The 15,137-nt window shown below is 37.8% G+C and overlaps 1 protein-coding gene across 22 annotated transcripts in view; it reads right to left on the bottom strand.

The window, feature by feature from the left end:
- LMNTD1 (lamin tail domain containing 1) overlaps window positions 1-15,137 on the bottom strand; it is a 218,799-nt gene that overhangs the window by 50,386 nt on the left and 153,276 nt on the right. For 2 of the 22 annotated variants that reach the window (XM_020965039.2, XM_020965041.2), the window contains one exon: window positions 1,760-4,383. The exons of 18 other annotated variants lie outside the window; for them this stretch is intronic. Coding sequence is in view for 2 of the 4 variants with exons in the window: in XM_020965041.2 (XP_020820700.1) it covers window positions 4,336-4,383 (48 nt within the window). In the remaining 2 variants the exon portion in view is untranslated. Of the gene's footprint in view, window positions 1-1,759; window positions 4,384-12,416; window positions 12,558-15,137 lie in introns of those variants that run through there. 2 more of the 22 variants (XM_078155054.1, XM_020965040.2) reach the window with 2 other exon arrangements.

Raw genomic sequence — 15,137 nt, 5'->3', positions numbered from 1 at the left:
GGCATGATGAACTTTCAAATGGGTATGATCTCACTTTATTTGAATATCTGAACATGCACAAAGCACTGGGCTATATACACTAGGGGAGATACAAAAATAGCTAAAACAAGTCCTTACCACCATCTTTTGGATGTAATTCATACTAACATGGCTTTAATGAAGAGCTACTATAAATTAATTTATTCATTTCTGGATAAAGTCATTCTTATGAATTTCATTATTATAGCCATGATGCCTTTTGAGATGTGTAGACCTGTTTGCCATAACACTAAATGACCCAGGACTACATATTTAAAAAAAAGAAAGAAAAGCTTCAGTTCCCAACCTAGCTCTCTTTCCTTCATCCCCCCTCCCTATAAATCTTCTACTGTAACAAAGAAAAATAGTTAATATCAACAAATGACTATGTCTGAAGGCATTCTGCAGCCATTGTCTTCCATCTCTCCAGTAAGGGGAGGAAAGTCTCTTTCATCATCTCCTCTCTGGGACCAAGATTGGTCAATTAATCTGAACTTGGCTGCCTCTTAGCATTGCTTTTCTTTGCATCTTTGTTGCTATTTTCTGTAATGGTTCCTGTTCTGCTTACTTCACCCTGCATCAATTCATTTAGCTCTTCCCATGTTTCTCTGCATTCTTCACATTCGTCATTTTCAATAATACTCCACTGTATTCATATGCCACAATGTATTCAGACATTCTCCAATTCAAGGGCACTCACTTGGTTTCCAATTTTTTTGCTACCACAAAAGGGCTACTATGAATATTTTAGTATATATGTTAATACATACACACCTTTGTGTATATATGACCACCTTTCTGCCTTTGAGTTCCTTGGAATATATGCTAAGCAGTAGGAAAACTAGACCAAAGGATGAAACATTTAGTTTGGCATAATTCTGGCATAATTCCAAATCATCTTCCAGATTGGCTGGATCAATTCACAGCTCTATCAAAGCTGAGCTCTTTTAGTAATATCAGTAAATTTAGTAATTTAGTAATAGTAATAATTTTAGTAATATTTAGTAATATTAATAATGTTTTATCTGTCTCCTCTCTTTACATTGGCTTTTTCTTTAGATATTGTTTGTTGTGTATCTCATTAACTTTACTCCTCTTTATTGTTTCTATTCTGCCATCACATAACTTAGGAAAAACAAGGAAGTTGTCACAGGAAGGCAAGGAACTGAAGTTGTTTAATTCATCCAACATGTATTGAGCTCCTCAGAGCTTCAAACTGGTGTGGAAATCATAGGGGAGCTCAAATGGCCTGCTGTCCTGAGGACCCTCATAGGAATGAATCAGAACCACGGAGGGAATAAAAGTGGGCATAAGGAACTCAGAGCTGCTTACTTTATCCAATGTTTTTCAGAATTATGATTTTGAAGACCCCATTTGCCCATGAAATACTATCTACCCCCTCGGGTATCAGACTGTTAAGTAATGTTGAGCAATGTCACCACTAGGTGATTATCTTAAAATTGTATTTAATAGGCCAATTCTTACATTTATACTTACATTTATACAACACTTTATACTTTTCAACTTCTAGTAGAGTCCTTCTGTAATGCCCCAGTCCCTATGGGTTTAGGAAAGTGAGTCTCAGTTCTTGATGGCTGTATCAGGGGACTGGAAAAATCCTAGTGAACTGAAAATGTTTCAAATACATAGAAACAGATTGCATGATTACTATCTGAGGACTACCCCTAGCTAAATTCAGAGATTTATCACACCAAGAAAACTCACTGTTTACAGCTTAGAATATAATTCAATAAAGGTTTATTTCATATGTTGTTACATGCCAAAGCAGGGAGAAAGCATAAGTTGGCACCTAGACAAAGTGTGTCTCTATGGGACAAGTGGCCTTCTGAATATGTCACTTCATGCAGATACTTACAGGAAACAGAAAACAACCAGTCATCCTGGTTAACAACTGATCTGTCACTGGCTTTGGGGAAAGTTGGTAGTATTTCAGAGGAGACTTTCTAATTTGCTAGTCTATCATTGGCCTCAGGGGGTGGGCAGGTGTCTTTTTGTTGGACTTGCACAAAAATGGGGTGGGGTGAAGACAAGAAATAAAAGGAGGCAAAAACAGGGGTAAGATGTAATATTTACGGAGGCTTGTTACAAAATGGCACTGCTCATGTCAAGAAAGGGACAATAATGTGTCCCTCTCTCTCTGACACTACAGACTCATCACTAGGTTGACTTTAAGGTGATGGATTTCTCAGTCACAACTTCCAAAGAATATTTAAGGCAGTGGTGTTTCTAAACTTTTTCTTTTCTTTTCCTCACCTAGCAGTGAGGAAATGGAAACACTATGGGAGAGTCAGGAGGCTACTGCGCATCTATGTAATTGTACAATTCACGGCATGCTTAGTCACAGGTTAACACACATTAGTGTACTGCAGCATAGCTTTTGAGATCCATTGGTCTAGGGGCTGCTAACAGAACTGGTATGTGGAATACCTGTACCAATGAAATCATGGAATCTTTAAACTCTGGACAGGTGCAACAATATTATGTGTTGAAATAATAAACCTTTAAAAGAATTTTCATGTTCATATATGGAGAAAGCAGTTTCAGTGGAATGATAAAATTGGAAGTCAGATTGTAAGGTATTAAGACAAGAGTAAGAGAAAAGAGAGTGGAGGCATCTATCTGTAGACTACCTTTTTAAGAAGGTTAGATACAAAGGGCAGAAGAGATATAGAATAACTAGCAGGGATGGAAGGGCCAAGTGAGGGTCTTTTCCAGATAGGGGAGATGTGGACATGTTTGTGGGCAGTAGGAAATGAGCCAGTAGAGAGAGAAGGATGGAAAGTAAGTGATAAAAGTGGGGGTAATAGAGAGGGCCAATATTTTGGAGGAGATGGGGTAGAATGAGATTGCTTGGATAAGTAAAGGGGTTAGCCTTGGTAAGGAGTAAGGCCACCTCATCAGGCGAGATAGGGTGAAGGAGATAGTGGCAGAAGGCATATGACTGATATGAGATGAAGAAAAGGGCAGAAGAGGGAGCTCACAGTGAATGGCCTTAAATTTTTCCTGTAAAATATGAGGCAAAGTTCTCAACTGAGGATATTGGGAGAGGGAACCATGGAACATTTGAGGAGGGGTGAAAATGTTTGGAAGAGTTGCTGAGGAGAGTGAGATAATGATTTGATAAGGCAAGATTAGAAGGACTGCCTATCAGCAGTGAGGGTTCAGTTGAGGTTCTGTATCATAAATTTGTAGTGGGCCCAATCGGAACGATCATGTGATTTTCTCCACCTTTGTCCAATAGCACATGTGTAGGAATAAAGGTGGTAAATGGTGGGAGTGGTCCAAGGCTAAAGTTTGGCAGGGCCTGGTTAGTAATATGATAAGAGGCTGAGAACTCAGGAGAAGAGGACAGCATAGAATTGAACTGGTATACCAAGGGGCCAAGATAGGAAAAAGAGGGAGTAGCTAGTGCAGGCATGATGGCTTAGCAGAGAACTGAAGGGTTGAGGGATTGAAGGTCAGGGTTTGAACAAGGAGCAGGATATGCTAAGAGAAGGCTGTGGGAGAGTTGAAAAGCCAACAGATTATTTCAGATAAGGGGATTTTAAAATTTTAAGCGGGGGGTAGTGGTGGTGGTACACTCAGGTGTTGGCAAGATCAAGGGCATCTTTATATGTGGCTGAGGTGAGATGGAGGAGTAGGTCATGGAAAGTGAATAGGCTGAAGAACTGAGTGGTTAGGGTGTTAAAGGGAGAGTCAATACATATGCTGAAGATCCCAAGTATGAGGGCAGGAGTTGAGGAGAGAAAAATTGTGAGCCAGGCATCAAACTTATTAAGGAAGGAAGGTGAGTAGCCTGGATAGCTGTAGACAACAGCTACCAGGATTTTGATTGGGTAGTAGATATGCATTGCATGAAACTCAAAGAAGGAGAGATTACTAAGCGATGGAGGTAAGGAGAGAACCTAGAAGTGGCAATGAGGAATAAATACTCCAATTCCCCCATCTAAACCTGTGAGCTGAGGGGAATGTGTGAAGGTACAGCTAGTATTGAAAAGGGTGGCTACGGAGGCTATGTCATCAGAGGTAAGCCAGGTTTCAACAATATGTAGAAGATGGAAGGACTGAGAGAGGAAAGATTTTTGGATGAAGGGAAGTTTGTTAACTACACAACAGGTATTCTAGAGGGCACAGTGGAAGGGGAAGGTGGTATTCCATTGGAATTTTGGAGTGGGGGGTTTGGAGGAGATGGAAATAAGGATTTGGGGAGTAGGGGATGGGGAATGGGATTTGGATGATGACCTACAGGGGTTCAGAATCACTGGGATATGTAGGATACCATCAGAATTTTCATCATTAAGTGAAAGGCACCACTCCTCTTCTCAGGGGATGCTGGAGATCATGCTGGAGACAAATGGAGCACAAAATGGAAGGCACACAGTCAGTCAGATGGTGAGATCAATCTACCTATCATTTATCTATCTATCTATCTATCTATCTATCTATCTATCTATCTATCTATCTATATGTGCATATATATGTATGTATATAGAAATCTATATGACATTCATATGCATATATGTGTATATACGCATAGACATATTAGAAGACAGAAATCTTGTCCCCTCTGACTCTTTCCCTTTCCATGCTAAACACCCCAGTAGTTTTAGTGGCTTTAGGATAAAATATCAATTCTTCTGTTTAATATCCAAAGTTCTTCACAATCTGGCTCCAGCCTTCCTTTCCAAGGTTATTACACAAAACTCCTTTTCATATACTCTACATTCCAGCTAAACCAGTATAACTTATATCTCTTGTACAAAACATTCCATTTCCTCCTTGCCTGGCTTTTTCCCCATGCCTTGAATGCACCTCCCTCTTCGGTATGCTTCTATGAATCCCAACTTTCCCTCAAAACTCATTTCAATGTCACCTCCTATATCTTTCCTGATCTCTCTAGCTGATAGCGTCTCTGCTGAAATTACTGTATTTACTCCGTGTGCATGTGAATAAATATAAATATTTAACCCTCTATATTAATTTATTTGTGTGCATAATTTTCCCCTTGATATGATGTAAGCTCCTTGAGGGAAAGGACTATTTCACTTTTGTCCTTGTTTCCTCAGTGCTCAGAACTATCTGATTAATAAATGCTCAGTGAGTACTAATTATATAACTCATTGAACTCAAAGTCCTCCTCTGTTATTTCATGGTGTAGTGGAGGGGACTTGCAGTTCTTGAAAGCTATGCCAACCAATTTCCAACACTGGAAGATTCTGGCTTGTGGCATTTTCCCAGTGAGAGTCTGAGTCTGTTGTCTAATGATTAGCCCTACTAAGCCAAGAACAGAGTGGCTGATTACCAGTAAGTTGGATATTAAATGAAGAATTCTTTGTCCAAGGAAATTTACAAAACAAAGATTAAGGGTGCCAAAATTACACAATTTTAGACTGTCTATAAATGTTAACTGTTGATACTCTAAATGCAAGACTTGTTCAGTGACAAACTGACAAGCTTATTGGAAATATTAAAAGTCATAACACATTCTAAGGTAAATCAAATTAGAAGACAAGAAATTTTCAGCTAAATAAAAAGATGGCTCCAGGTTCTCCTTGGAAAGCAAAAAAGTAAGAAGAAGTGATTTCATCAAACACCTAGAGGCAATAAAAAACAGTATTTCATGGAATAATTGGTCTTTTAATATTGTACTACTAATAATGATCATAAGCAAAAGGAGTACTGTGAAGATAACTGCATCAATATCTGTTTCAGAGGAGGATGGGAGAAATTCTACCATGAATTTGACAAGATTCTCTAAACCAAGTGATTTGAGACTTTTTATATTGCAACTTAGTGACTTCAATGCAAAAATGGATAATAAGATGACAAAATGTTAGAAAATACATATTAAGACTAAGAAATGAAAAATATCAAAGTCTTCTAGAATACCTAGAAGCCTATAAATTATTTTTTTTTTCAGTAAGAAGAGTTAGAAGGCACTGGGCATGGCAAGCATGATAAATGCTTGATAAATAATGACTCACTACTCATGTGGAAGTCTTAGCAAAATAAACTGTCAAACCAAGGACTAGTTAAAGACCAAAATCAACATCAAATTAGGAGTAATGATGAGAAGACACTGCCTATAAAGTGCAACAACTTCAACAGAGTCTATTCAAATAAGATGTTAATGCTGAAAAGTGGAAAGTGGAAAGGAAGGCAAAGTCCTTGATTATTACCAAATACTGAAAAAGTTCAACAAATGTAAATGATGCCAAGAAGAGCAGACCAAAAGAGCTCAGAAAACCATCTTAGCCAGTAGATTCAAACTTCTTACCAAGTGCACAGATGTGGTAGCCAAGGGCAATGCCAACTTAGAATACAAACTCACTTGTATAACACTGAAGAGGATGATGGCAGAATCATTTCATAAAAACAGTGAAAGAAAAAACAAGGTGACAGAAACCTTGGCGTGAGACCTAAGCTACATCTTTTTGAGAATTCATGGGTGGTATTGGCAGGAAGACAAGTAAAAGATAAAAAAAATGGAATAGATTTATGTTTCCATAATAAACTATTTTCATTATCAATGCCAGCAGAACCACTCTATTTGAACCCTAAAATTCAGTTGAAGATGTGGTTTGCAAGGAAGTTGAAATGGTACTTCTGAAAAAAAAAGTTAGGAATGTCTGGAGCAGGTCAAATACAGATCCAGGAAACATGTATTGAAGACAATATAAATTTTGAAGGCATTAAGACAGGAGTTCTTAACTTTTGTGTGTGTGTCATAGATCTCTTTGGCATTATGAAGAAGTCTATTTTTGGTTTAGAATAATATTTTTTTATCAAAAATATACTTATAACTGAAATGTTAAATTTCAGTTACAGATTAGTAAAAATAAAGATGTAATTATTTCACCATCCAAGTACCTAGAGCCTCTGAAACCTTCCCATGGACTCCTTGGTGGGGTGGAGTAGCCTGTGAAGTCTAGAGTAAAGAACTTCTGCATTAAGTGAACATTTTAAAAAGAGATCTCTATGGAGAAAGAGTAGAGGAAGAGACTAATAGAATGGAAAAAAATCCAGAAAATATCACCATCCCTTCAAAAGAAATACTTGAGAGTCTATCAATAATTACCAATTATCTGCTTTCTTGTTTTTATAAAATCTTTGGGAATGATCTGTAAATGTATTGAGGGTACCCACAATGAAAATATGAGAAGCAGACTTTCTCAAACAATTTCATATAGTTGATCACATATTTTCAATTGTACAACTGACTGGAAGGCTCAGATAATAATAATAATAAAAAAGCATGACTTGGTAAAGCAAAACAGCTTAAATGCTATCTTTCAGGAAGAATGCTTGATAAATGCAACTACAGAGGTAATTACTGGGCTACCCTCTAATTATTAATACCAAGTAAAGCATAGAATAGGGAGGTGTATAGTCATCAAAGATGTGCACTACTTTGTGGAGCATGTCTTGCCAAGAATACAAATAGAAGGAATCTCTAGAGGGATTCATATACTCCTGTTGGGTCCACATATTCCTGTTATATAAGTTCATTAAACCCTAGAACATTGGAGGGCATCTTCAATGAGATCCAAGGTTTAAAAGACAGAACTCTGATATTTAACACAGGAAAAATCTAAATGGATGAAAAAAAGCCTATGTTCCAAATGCTGACATAGTTAGAAGGCCAGAAATATATTGTAGATAGTAAATTGGGTCCATTGTTGGAAAGATGTAGGCTAGATTACATGTGGAAAAATTTCCAGTTCTTTTAATAATCCCAAGCCCTACCAGGCATAAATGCCCTCCCAGGGTTGCTTTATGGTTGTGAATTGTGGAACACTAAAAATCTTCAGAAGCATCAAAGTTACAAGGGATTCAAAGACCAATGGAATGGAGTATGGTGGACACCAAGAGACTGCAACATATTTGCAATGATAATCTATTTGTGAGAAGTGGTATAAAGGATATAATTCAGGAATATATGATTTGGGGAGATCCGCCATATAGCAAGAGTAGGAGATCACAGATGTATGTTGAACTGGTACCCATGAAGTGGAATAAGACCTAGAGTAAGGCCTATAAAATGTTGGAAAATCCTCTGTGGAAGTTCTAGGAGAGAATGTAATATGAGACTGTCATAGGATAAAGTATACAAGAGCTCATGTTTTGAAGCTTGTACTGATGACGGGAATATTCACATTAATGGGTCTACAGATCTACTGAAGTAATCATAACTCATTTCCGTAGTGCTTTTAGGGTTTACAAAGTATTTTCCTCCCTCACTGTGGTGTTTATTCAAATAATGTTGTTCAGTGATGCCCAACTCTTTGTGACCCCATCTGGGGTTTTCTCGGCCAAGATATTGGAGTGATTTGCCATTTCCTTCTACAGCACATTTTACAGATGAGGCATATGAGGCAAACAGGGTTAAGCGATTTTCCCAAGGTCATACAGCTAGTAAGTATTTGAGGCTAGATCTGGACTCATGAAAATGAATCTTCATGACTCCAGACCTTGTGCTTTATCCACTGAGCCACCTAGCTGCCCCACTTAAAATAATGGCTGATATTTTGTTGCTTTGATTACAAAGTGCTTTACATTATCTCATTTGAATCCTGTGAGGTGAGTGTTATTACTATTCTTAAGACTGAGTCTGAAAAGTTGTATGTCTTGCCAAGGGTCAGATAGCTTGGCATTATCTGAAGTAGGATTCAAAATCACGCCTTCCTGACTCCAGTTCCCTAGTAAATATGTTGTGACAGCTTTCCAAGTGAATTTAATTATTTGATTATAATATATGTTTTTACCTACTAGATATTTACTGGATTGTGATGACTGTGTGAATAGCTAAAATAAAAATGCTTTAGGTGATGACCACAGACATTTTTGAATTACAATTCTAGACACTGAAACTTGCAGTAAAGTTTATGTCTTGATATAAAAAACTTTCTCTTAACTGGAGGTGTAAGCAAAGCTCAAAAGGCCAAGAAATTGGCAGTGAGATGGTGCAATAGAGAGTGATGAACCTGAAGTCAGAAAGAATTGAATTCAAATATGGTCTCACAAATCCTGTCTCAGATACTTACTAGCTGTATGACCCTGGGCAAGTCACTTAACCCATTTGCTTCAGTGTCCTCATCTGCTAAATGGGGATAATAACAGCACCTGCCTCCCAGGGTTGTTGTGAGGATCAAACGAGATAAAGCATCTGGCACAATGTCCGGCTCGTAGCAAGTGCTATATACATGTTAGCTGTTCTTAGTTAAGTAAATTTGCACATCTGCTGAATAACCCTTAAGGCTTTGTCTGCTCATGAAATGAGGTGTGAAAACGAGCCATTTATTTGAAAAAAGTTCAGCCAAATTATGACTCAATTAAATACTATGTGCAGCTATTTCAGGAGCATCATACCTGCAATCTCCCTCTTTAAATGTGCTGCTTTGAGAACCCAAAGACACCCTCTCCATAAAGCCAATGGATTTGTGCAAACTCACTTTATCAAGAGCCAATGATATAACTTAAAAAATAATTCATGTGTATATAGCCCTTTTAAAGCTTACCTCCAAACAGTTCTGTGAGGTAGAGAGTGCAAATATGATCACATTTTGCAGATGAGGAAGGTTAAGTGATTTGTCCAAGGTCACCCAGCTACTATGAGTCTACTCACCTAGCTACTATGAGGTTGTTATTCCTTGAGAAGCTTTTATGGATGAGATATATTCAAGAAAAAGTCTATAAAGAGAACTTCTTAATGTGAACTGCTCTAATTTCTGTCATTTCTGCTCTCTAATTAATTTGTCTGCCTTAATTTCTGTTCTCCAATTAGTGTTCTTCCAGCTTACATTTCCAGAGTTTACATTGATGTTTGCTGTCCAACCATTCCTCAGGGCTGTTCCAGTCCTTCCTTTGCCAGCTTGCTTCTGGGGGCTATCAAGTTCACTCTCCAATGAAGGCATTTGGCCTGAATTTTGTTAAGCCTCTAATGGTGTACACAGAAAAGAAACAGCTCCCCCCTCTCTTTTCTGACTTTAAGTGGAGGAAAGATAGCATCTGTCTACCTGTTCAGGCTTGTGTCTTTCTTTACAGAGAATGAGTCATGAATGGATGATCCTTATTGTATCTCTCTCTGTCTTCTTTACACTTCCTCCCAAATCTGGGTTTGGATTGAGGATCGTTCAACTTAAGATACTATAAAGAAAATTGATCACTGACCCCTACTTCCTGATGACACAGCAAGACCAAGTTTACTCACTAGAAAACAACTAAATTTCTTCCTTATAGAAACTACTCCTGTTTCTCAGGACTACAACATAAACATTCAATTCACTTTCAACAATGAGTAATTTCAATACAATCACAACAATGTTTTCACTCAGTGGGACATACTTTTAATTGCAGACTGGTTTTTCCTTAGCGTTCACTAAAAATCCCTATTCTTGTCCTACTATGAGTGTTGTTTCAGGAAATTCACTATAATGTTAACCCAAGGAAAAACATTAGGAAGATACATATTTTTGCCAAAGTCTATAAATGCTTTTTGGACAGCCACACCAGTACTATGCTCTAGGAATGCAGAGAATTGGGTTTTGACTTCATTTCTGCTGCATAAGCACAAACTAAGCTATTACTGCAATTTTAAAACTTACCCAAATGGCTAAACTGAAAAAAACAAAACAAAACAACCTCCTCTATTGATAGTGAGAGTTGGTCACCTGGAAGAACTCTAGCTCTAACATCCTTCCTAAAATTTAGCTACTTTTTCAAAGTTCATTGCCATTTTGAAACACTTCATCATGGGAACTGTGTTTAGATTCTTTCCTTGATTTTTGCTTTATCATGTCTAAATCATGAAATTATGTGCATATGTCTTTTTTAAAAAGTCACACAACTATGGGGGACAAAACCTATTTTTATTGTAACTAGATTATTCAGCCTTAAAAATGAATTTGTTTTGACAGTTATATAAGTACTTTATAAGAGTCAGTTCCTTTTCAGCAGACAGGCAAAGTATGTATCACCAAGTTATAGATGGTAGAAATCACGTGGTGAGTTTTCCAGGGTCTCAGAGCATCATCTCAGTTGTAAAGTTCTACAGCAAATAGGTACCAAAGCCCTTTTGATGGCTGCTTAGGACTGCTCAGACCTGAAGGCCCAACCTCCATCTTTTACTTCCCCCCGTGGGACATTTAAAAGGTTCCTGAATAACTGGCCCATCTGCTCCTGTCTTACCTACCACTGCAGGATCTTGATTAACCTTTGTCATTAGTGTAATCAGAATTCCTTGTAGATTAGAAATTAAAGACTCTAAACATGGGTTCTTAACCTTCGGCCTATAAACTTTATATATTTTGATAGCTATTTCAGTATTAATTAGTTTCATTTGTAATCCTATGTATTTTATTTTATGTGCAAAATATATTATTCTGAGGCGTCCATAGGCTTCAGTAGACTTTCAAAAAGGTAAATGACCCACAAAAATGTTAAGAACCCCTGCTCTAATCAAAAGTGGGAGACCCATTGGACTTTATGCTGTTTCCTGAAGGAGTAAGACCATGTCACTGAGCTGTCATTTCTTTAGAACAAAATTTTAATTACTGAAGAACAGTTTTTCACCACAGAGCACACATAAGCAGCTGGGTGCTATGGTCAATAGAACATTAAACTTTAAGTTGGGAAAACTGAGCTTTAATCCTCCTTCAGACACTTACTAGTTGTGTGACCCTGGGCAATCAATTAACCTTCTCACCCTCAGTTTCCTCATCTATAAAATGGAGATAATAATAGCACATACCTCCCAGAGTTATTGCTATCACTCTCTCTCTCTCTCTCTCTCTCTCTCTCATCACTTTGAAAACACTGAAATGCTTTATCAGTGTGTTAGTTGTCATTGTTATTGGCATTACTGATGTTCTACCTGATATAAATTAGTGAGATTCTGTAAGAGAAGTTCTAGTTTAGTGAAGGCTGGCTAGGAGGGGGGCCATCTGGGATACAAAATATATCTGTACTTGTCACTAGACTATCACTGTACAAGCACTTAGGATTGAACTCTTTCTTCACACACTGTATCTTTATTTCTCTACATTTCTACTGTCCCTTCTTGAAATATTTCCTCAAAAATCCTCTCTCTCTCTCTCTGTCTCACACACACACACACACACCCACATACTCCACTGTCCTGTTCACCCACCCTACATCTCACACAGTATGTATGACACATATCAATTACCCAGAATTTTCTCTTTGAACTACGTATAATGTATGTACCCCATTTGCCTTTCTCCCTTTATTTGGATCCTAAATATTCCTGCTCCTGTCCTCCTTTACTTCAAAGGTTACTGGATACTTCCAGACCAACATTTATTGATTTATGACAATATAGTATTATCAAGGACAAAGTTGTTGTGTGAAGAAACTAGTTTGGGAGATTGCTACTTGAGGGAGGAAATGGTTAGATGCTCCAAGAAGAATATACTTCAGCTGCAACTTTCCATAAATGAAACCAAAGCATAAATATATCATTTTGGTCAGCAGTGAACACTCAAGGGTACAGGGGGATCCTGCAGAAAAGAGATCAAAGGAGACAATATTTTATTGAGTGTAAATGAATCTGAGACAGTTAGATATGAGTTCCTTGAAATTACATAAACAAAGTACAAGAAAACTGCTCTGGCTCAAATATGTTTGACCCAGGGAAACTATGCCAATCATGGGAGAACAGTCTGAGACCCTGAGCCTTAAATACTACTAGCTTTGTGTATCCCTGTTACAGAGCTTGGGGCGGCAGGAATAAGGTGAAATGGAAAACTGTCAAGAATGAGATTTCTTGTTGGCAATAGTCCTCAGAGCTAATTTGACTGTATGTGTATATGCCCAATGTGAACAGGATAATCATTACAAATAGAGACAGCTGGAAGAAATGATAAAACAGGGAACAGATTGACTTTTATTGTACACTTTTGGATGCCCCTGTATTCCCCATACAACATTGTGACTGCATTGTTTCTACAGCAACCACAAAATAAAAAGAAAGGCAGAATGACCTCATGCAACTTGGAAAACATATGCCCAAGATTTCACACTTAAGGGTGCAAAGTGGCATGAAGTATTGACACTATTCTGAAAATCCACAGGTCTACTCCTGAAGGACCTAACGGGGAGCTATTAATGTGAATGGTTTGGACAAATGGATAGTAAATCATAGTGCGACATCATTACACAAGGATTTATATGAATCCTTTTTTTATTATCAATCCCAAAATACATAACAAGTGACTGTGTGAAGCAATGGATACTAAGGGGACATTAAGGGGATATCATACATATCTTCTCAGATACAAGATATGACTGAAAGAAAAAAATGCAAAGATGTCATAATCCAACAAAACTATGAGCTTTCTGGCTTGATATCTAGTATAGTGTTCATTCTCATGCTCCATGTTCCTCTTCACCTATAATGCCCAGGACAATATACCCCACATATTTCTGCATATATAATCCCTTCTTAAACATTCTAGATCATGGCTCTATAAAGGCAATTATCCAAATGGATAAAGCTATAAAGCAGGGGCCTTCTCCTTAGGCTAAGAAGACCAATGTCCTGATGCAAGCCACATAGACATTAGCAATAGGCTTACCTTTATTTTCAACCTCTGAACTTTTGATAGGAGCCAAAGGTCAACAGGTGAGACAACATACAGACTATACAATTTATAAAATTATTACCCCATGAGCCTTCCCACTCATGAGATCTTCTACCCAATTTTGCAAGTTTTAGGGATGAGAATAATTTGAATGATAATGAGCTTCAGTGGGTTAAAAAATTCTCAGCTAAATGCCTTCACATATCACTGACAGATACTGGAAAGCCAGAGTAACTAAAGCCATGCAGTGTCTGTAGCAGACTCACGATTTCCTTTCACAATGTGCTTTTGGAAAATGCATCTGCATAAACAGCAGGAACTGCAGACCTGCCACCTTGTGGGGTGGAAACAATGGAAATAAGTGGTTTTCAGGCACTCTGTGCCAAAACAAAGACTAGAATTGCTTTGCTTTTGACCACTGCTTTTCCTCTTGGCTGCTCAGTTAATAAACTTTATCCTGACCAATCCCTCTCCTGCTTTGAGAAGCTGATACACCAAAGTCATAAGAAATTATTCTTTTTTGAAAAAAAACCAACTTCTTGTTAGCTGCTGACTTTTTGTCCTAAGTAATAAAGGCTGGGCCCGACACACTGGGGTATCCTATTGTTCACTAGATCTGAATTTCCTCCTCCTGGATAAAAATAAAATTGTTAATGAATGGTGAAATGTAACTTAGAGATCATGGTGTAATCACTAGCAGGGAAGTCAAAAGTTCTCTTGTGAACCTTAATTGCTATCACAATATGGGGATGGTAGACAGTGGGCTGTTCTTGGAATTAGGATGACCTGTGTGCAAGTTCTGCTGCTGACATGTCCTAGCTGGCTGACTCTGGGCCAGTCACATGCTCTCTGTGACCAAAGCAATTTAAAACAATGTTAAAGAAGACCTGCTGATTTGTGTGGGTGAAAGCAATTCCACACTGGGAGTTCCTCACAACAATGCTATGACAGATTTGGAAGTGTTAAGTGAAACCAGGCTTTTTGTAAAATATATAATTGTCAGTCTAGGGAATGCGGATTTTTGAATATGATCATGGGAAAGGGTAATGGAGCTTGAAGCTTGACTCTTGTGACTCATCTTTTCCTAGAGGAAATAAGAAAAAGAGGGCTCTTCACTTGTCATAGTTCTTATTTGATTATGAATTTCATGTTATGGGAGTCCATTTTCTAGGGAGTGATGGAATCTCTATCTAGCTATTTTTAAATAACAAACAATGCAGGTTGTGTGATATATGTGATGATGACATGGATGTGTGATATTTGATTTTGGATATATGTGGCAGGGAATGACTTAGCAGTCAAAAGACTTTCAGGCCATTTCTAAATAACCATGCCATCTAACCCTTTATTGACTACTGCATAGGTTTTCTTTTTTAAGCAGATGTTTATCTTAGATATCTGATCTATGCCAATAACTAAAAAAAGAGTGGGAACTGCATTTACAAACCTGACTGGGGACAGACTTTTTAGTGTAGGATAACGAGTCTGTGGAAATTT

The sequence above is a fragment of the Phascolarctos cinereus genome, unplaced genomic scaffold, assembly GCF_003287225.1.
Source record: "Phascolarctos cinereus isolate Bilbo 61053 unplaced genomic scaffold, phaCin_HiC Scaffold_1;HRSCAF=81, whole genome shotgun sequence".
Classification (NCBI taxonomy): Eukaryota; Metazoa; Chordata; class Mammalia; order Diprotodontia; family Phascolarctidae; genus Phascolarctos; species Phascolarctos cinereus.
The sequence above is the reverse complement of the archived record's forward strand: the minus strand, read 5'-3'. Positions and strand labels throughout refer to the sequence as shown.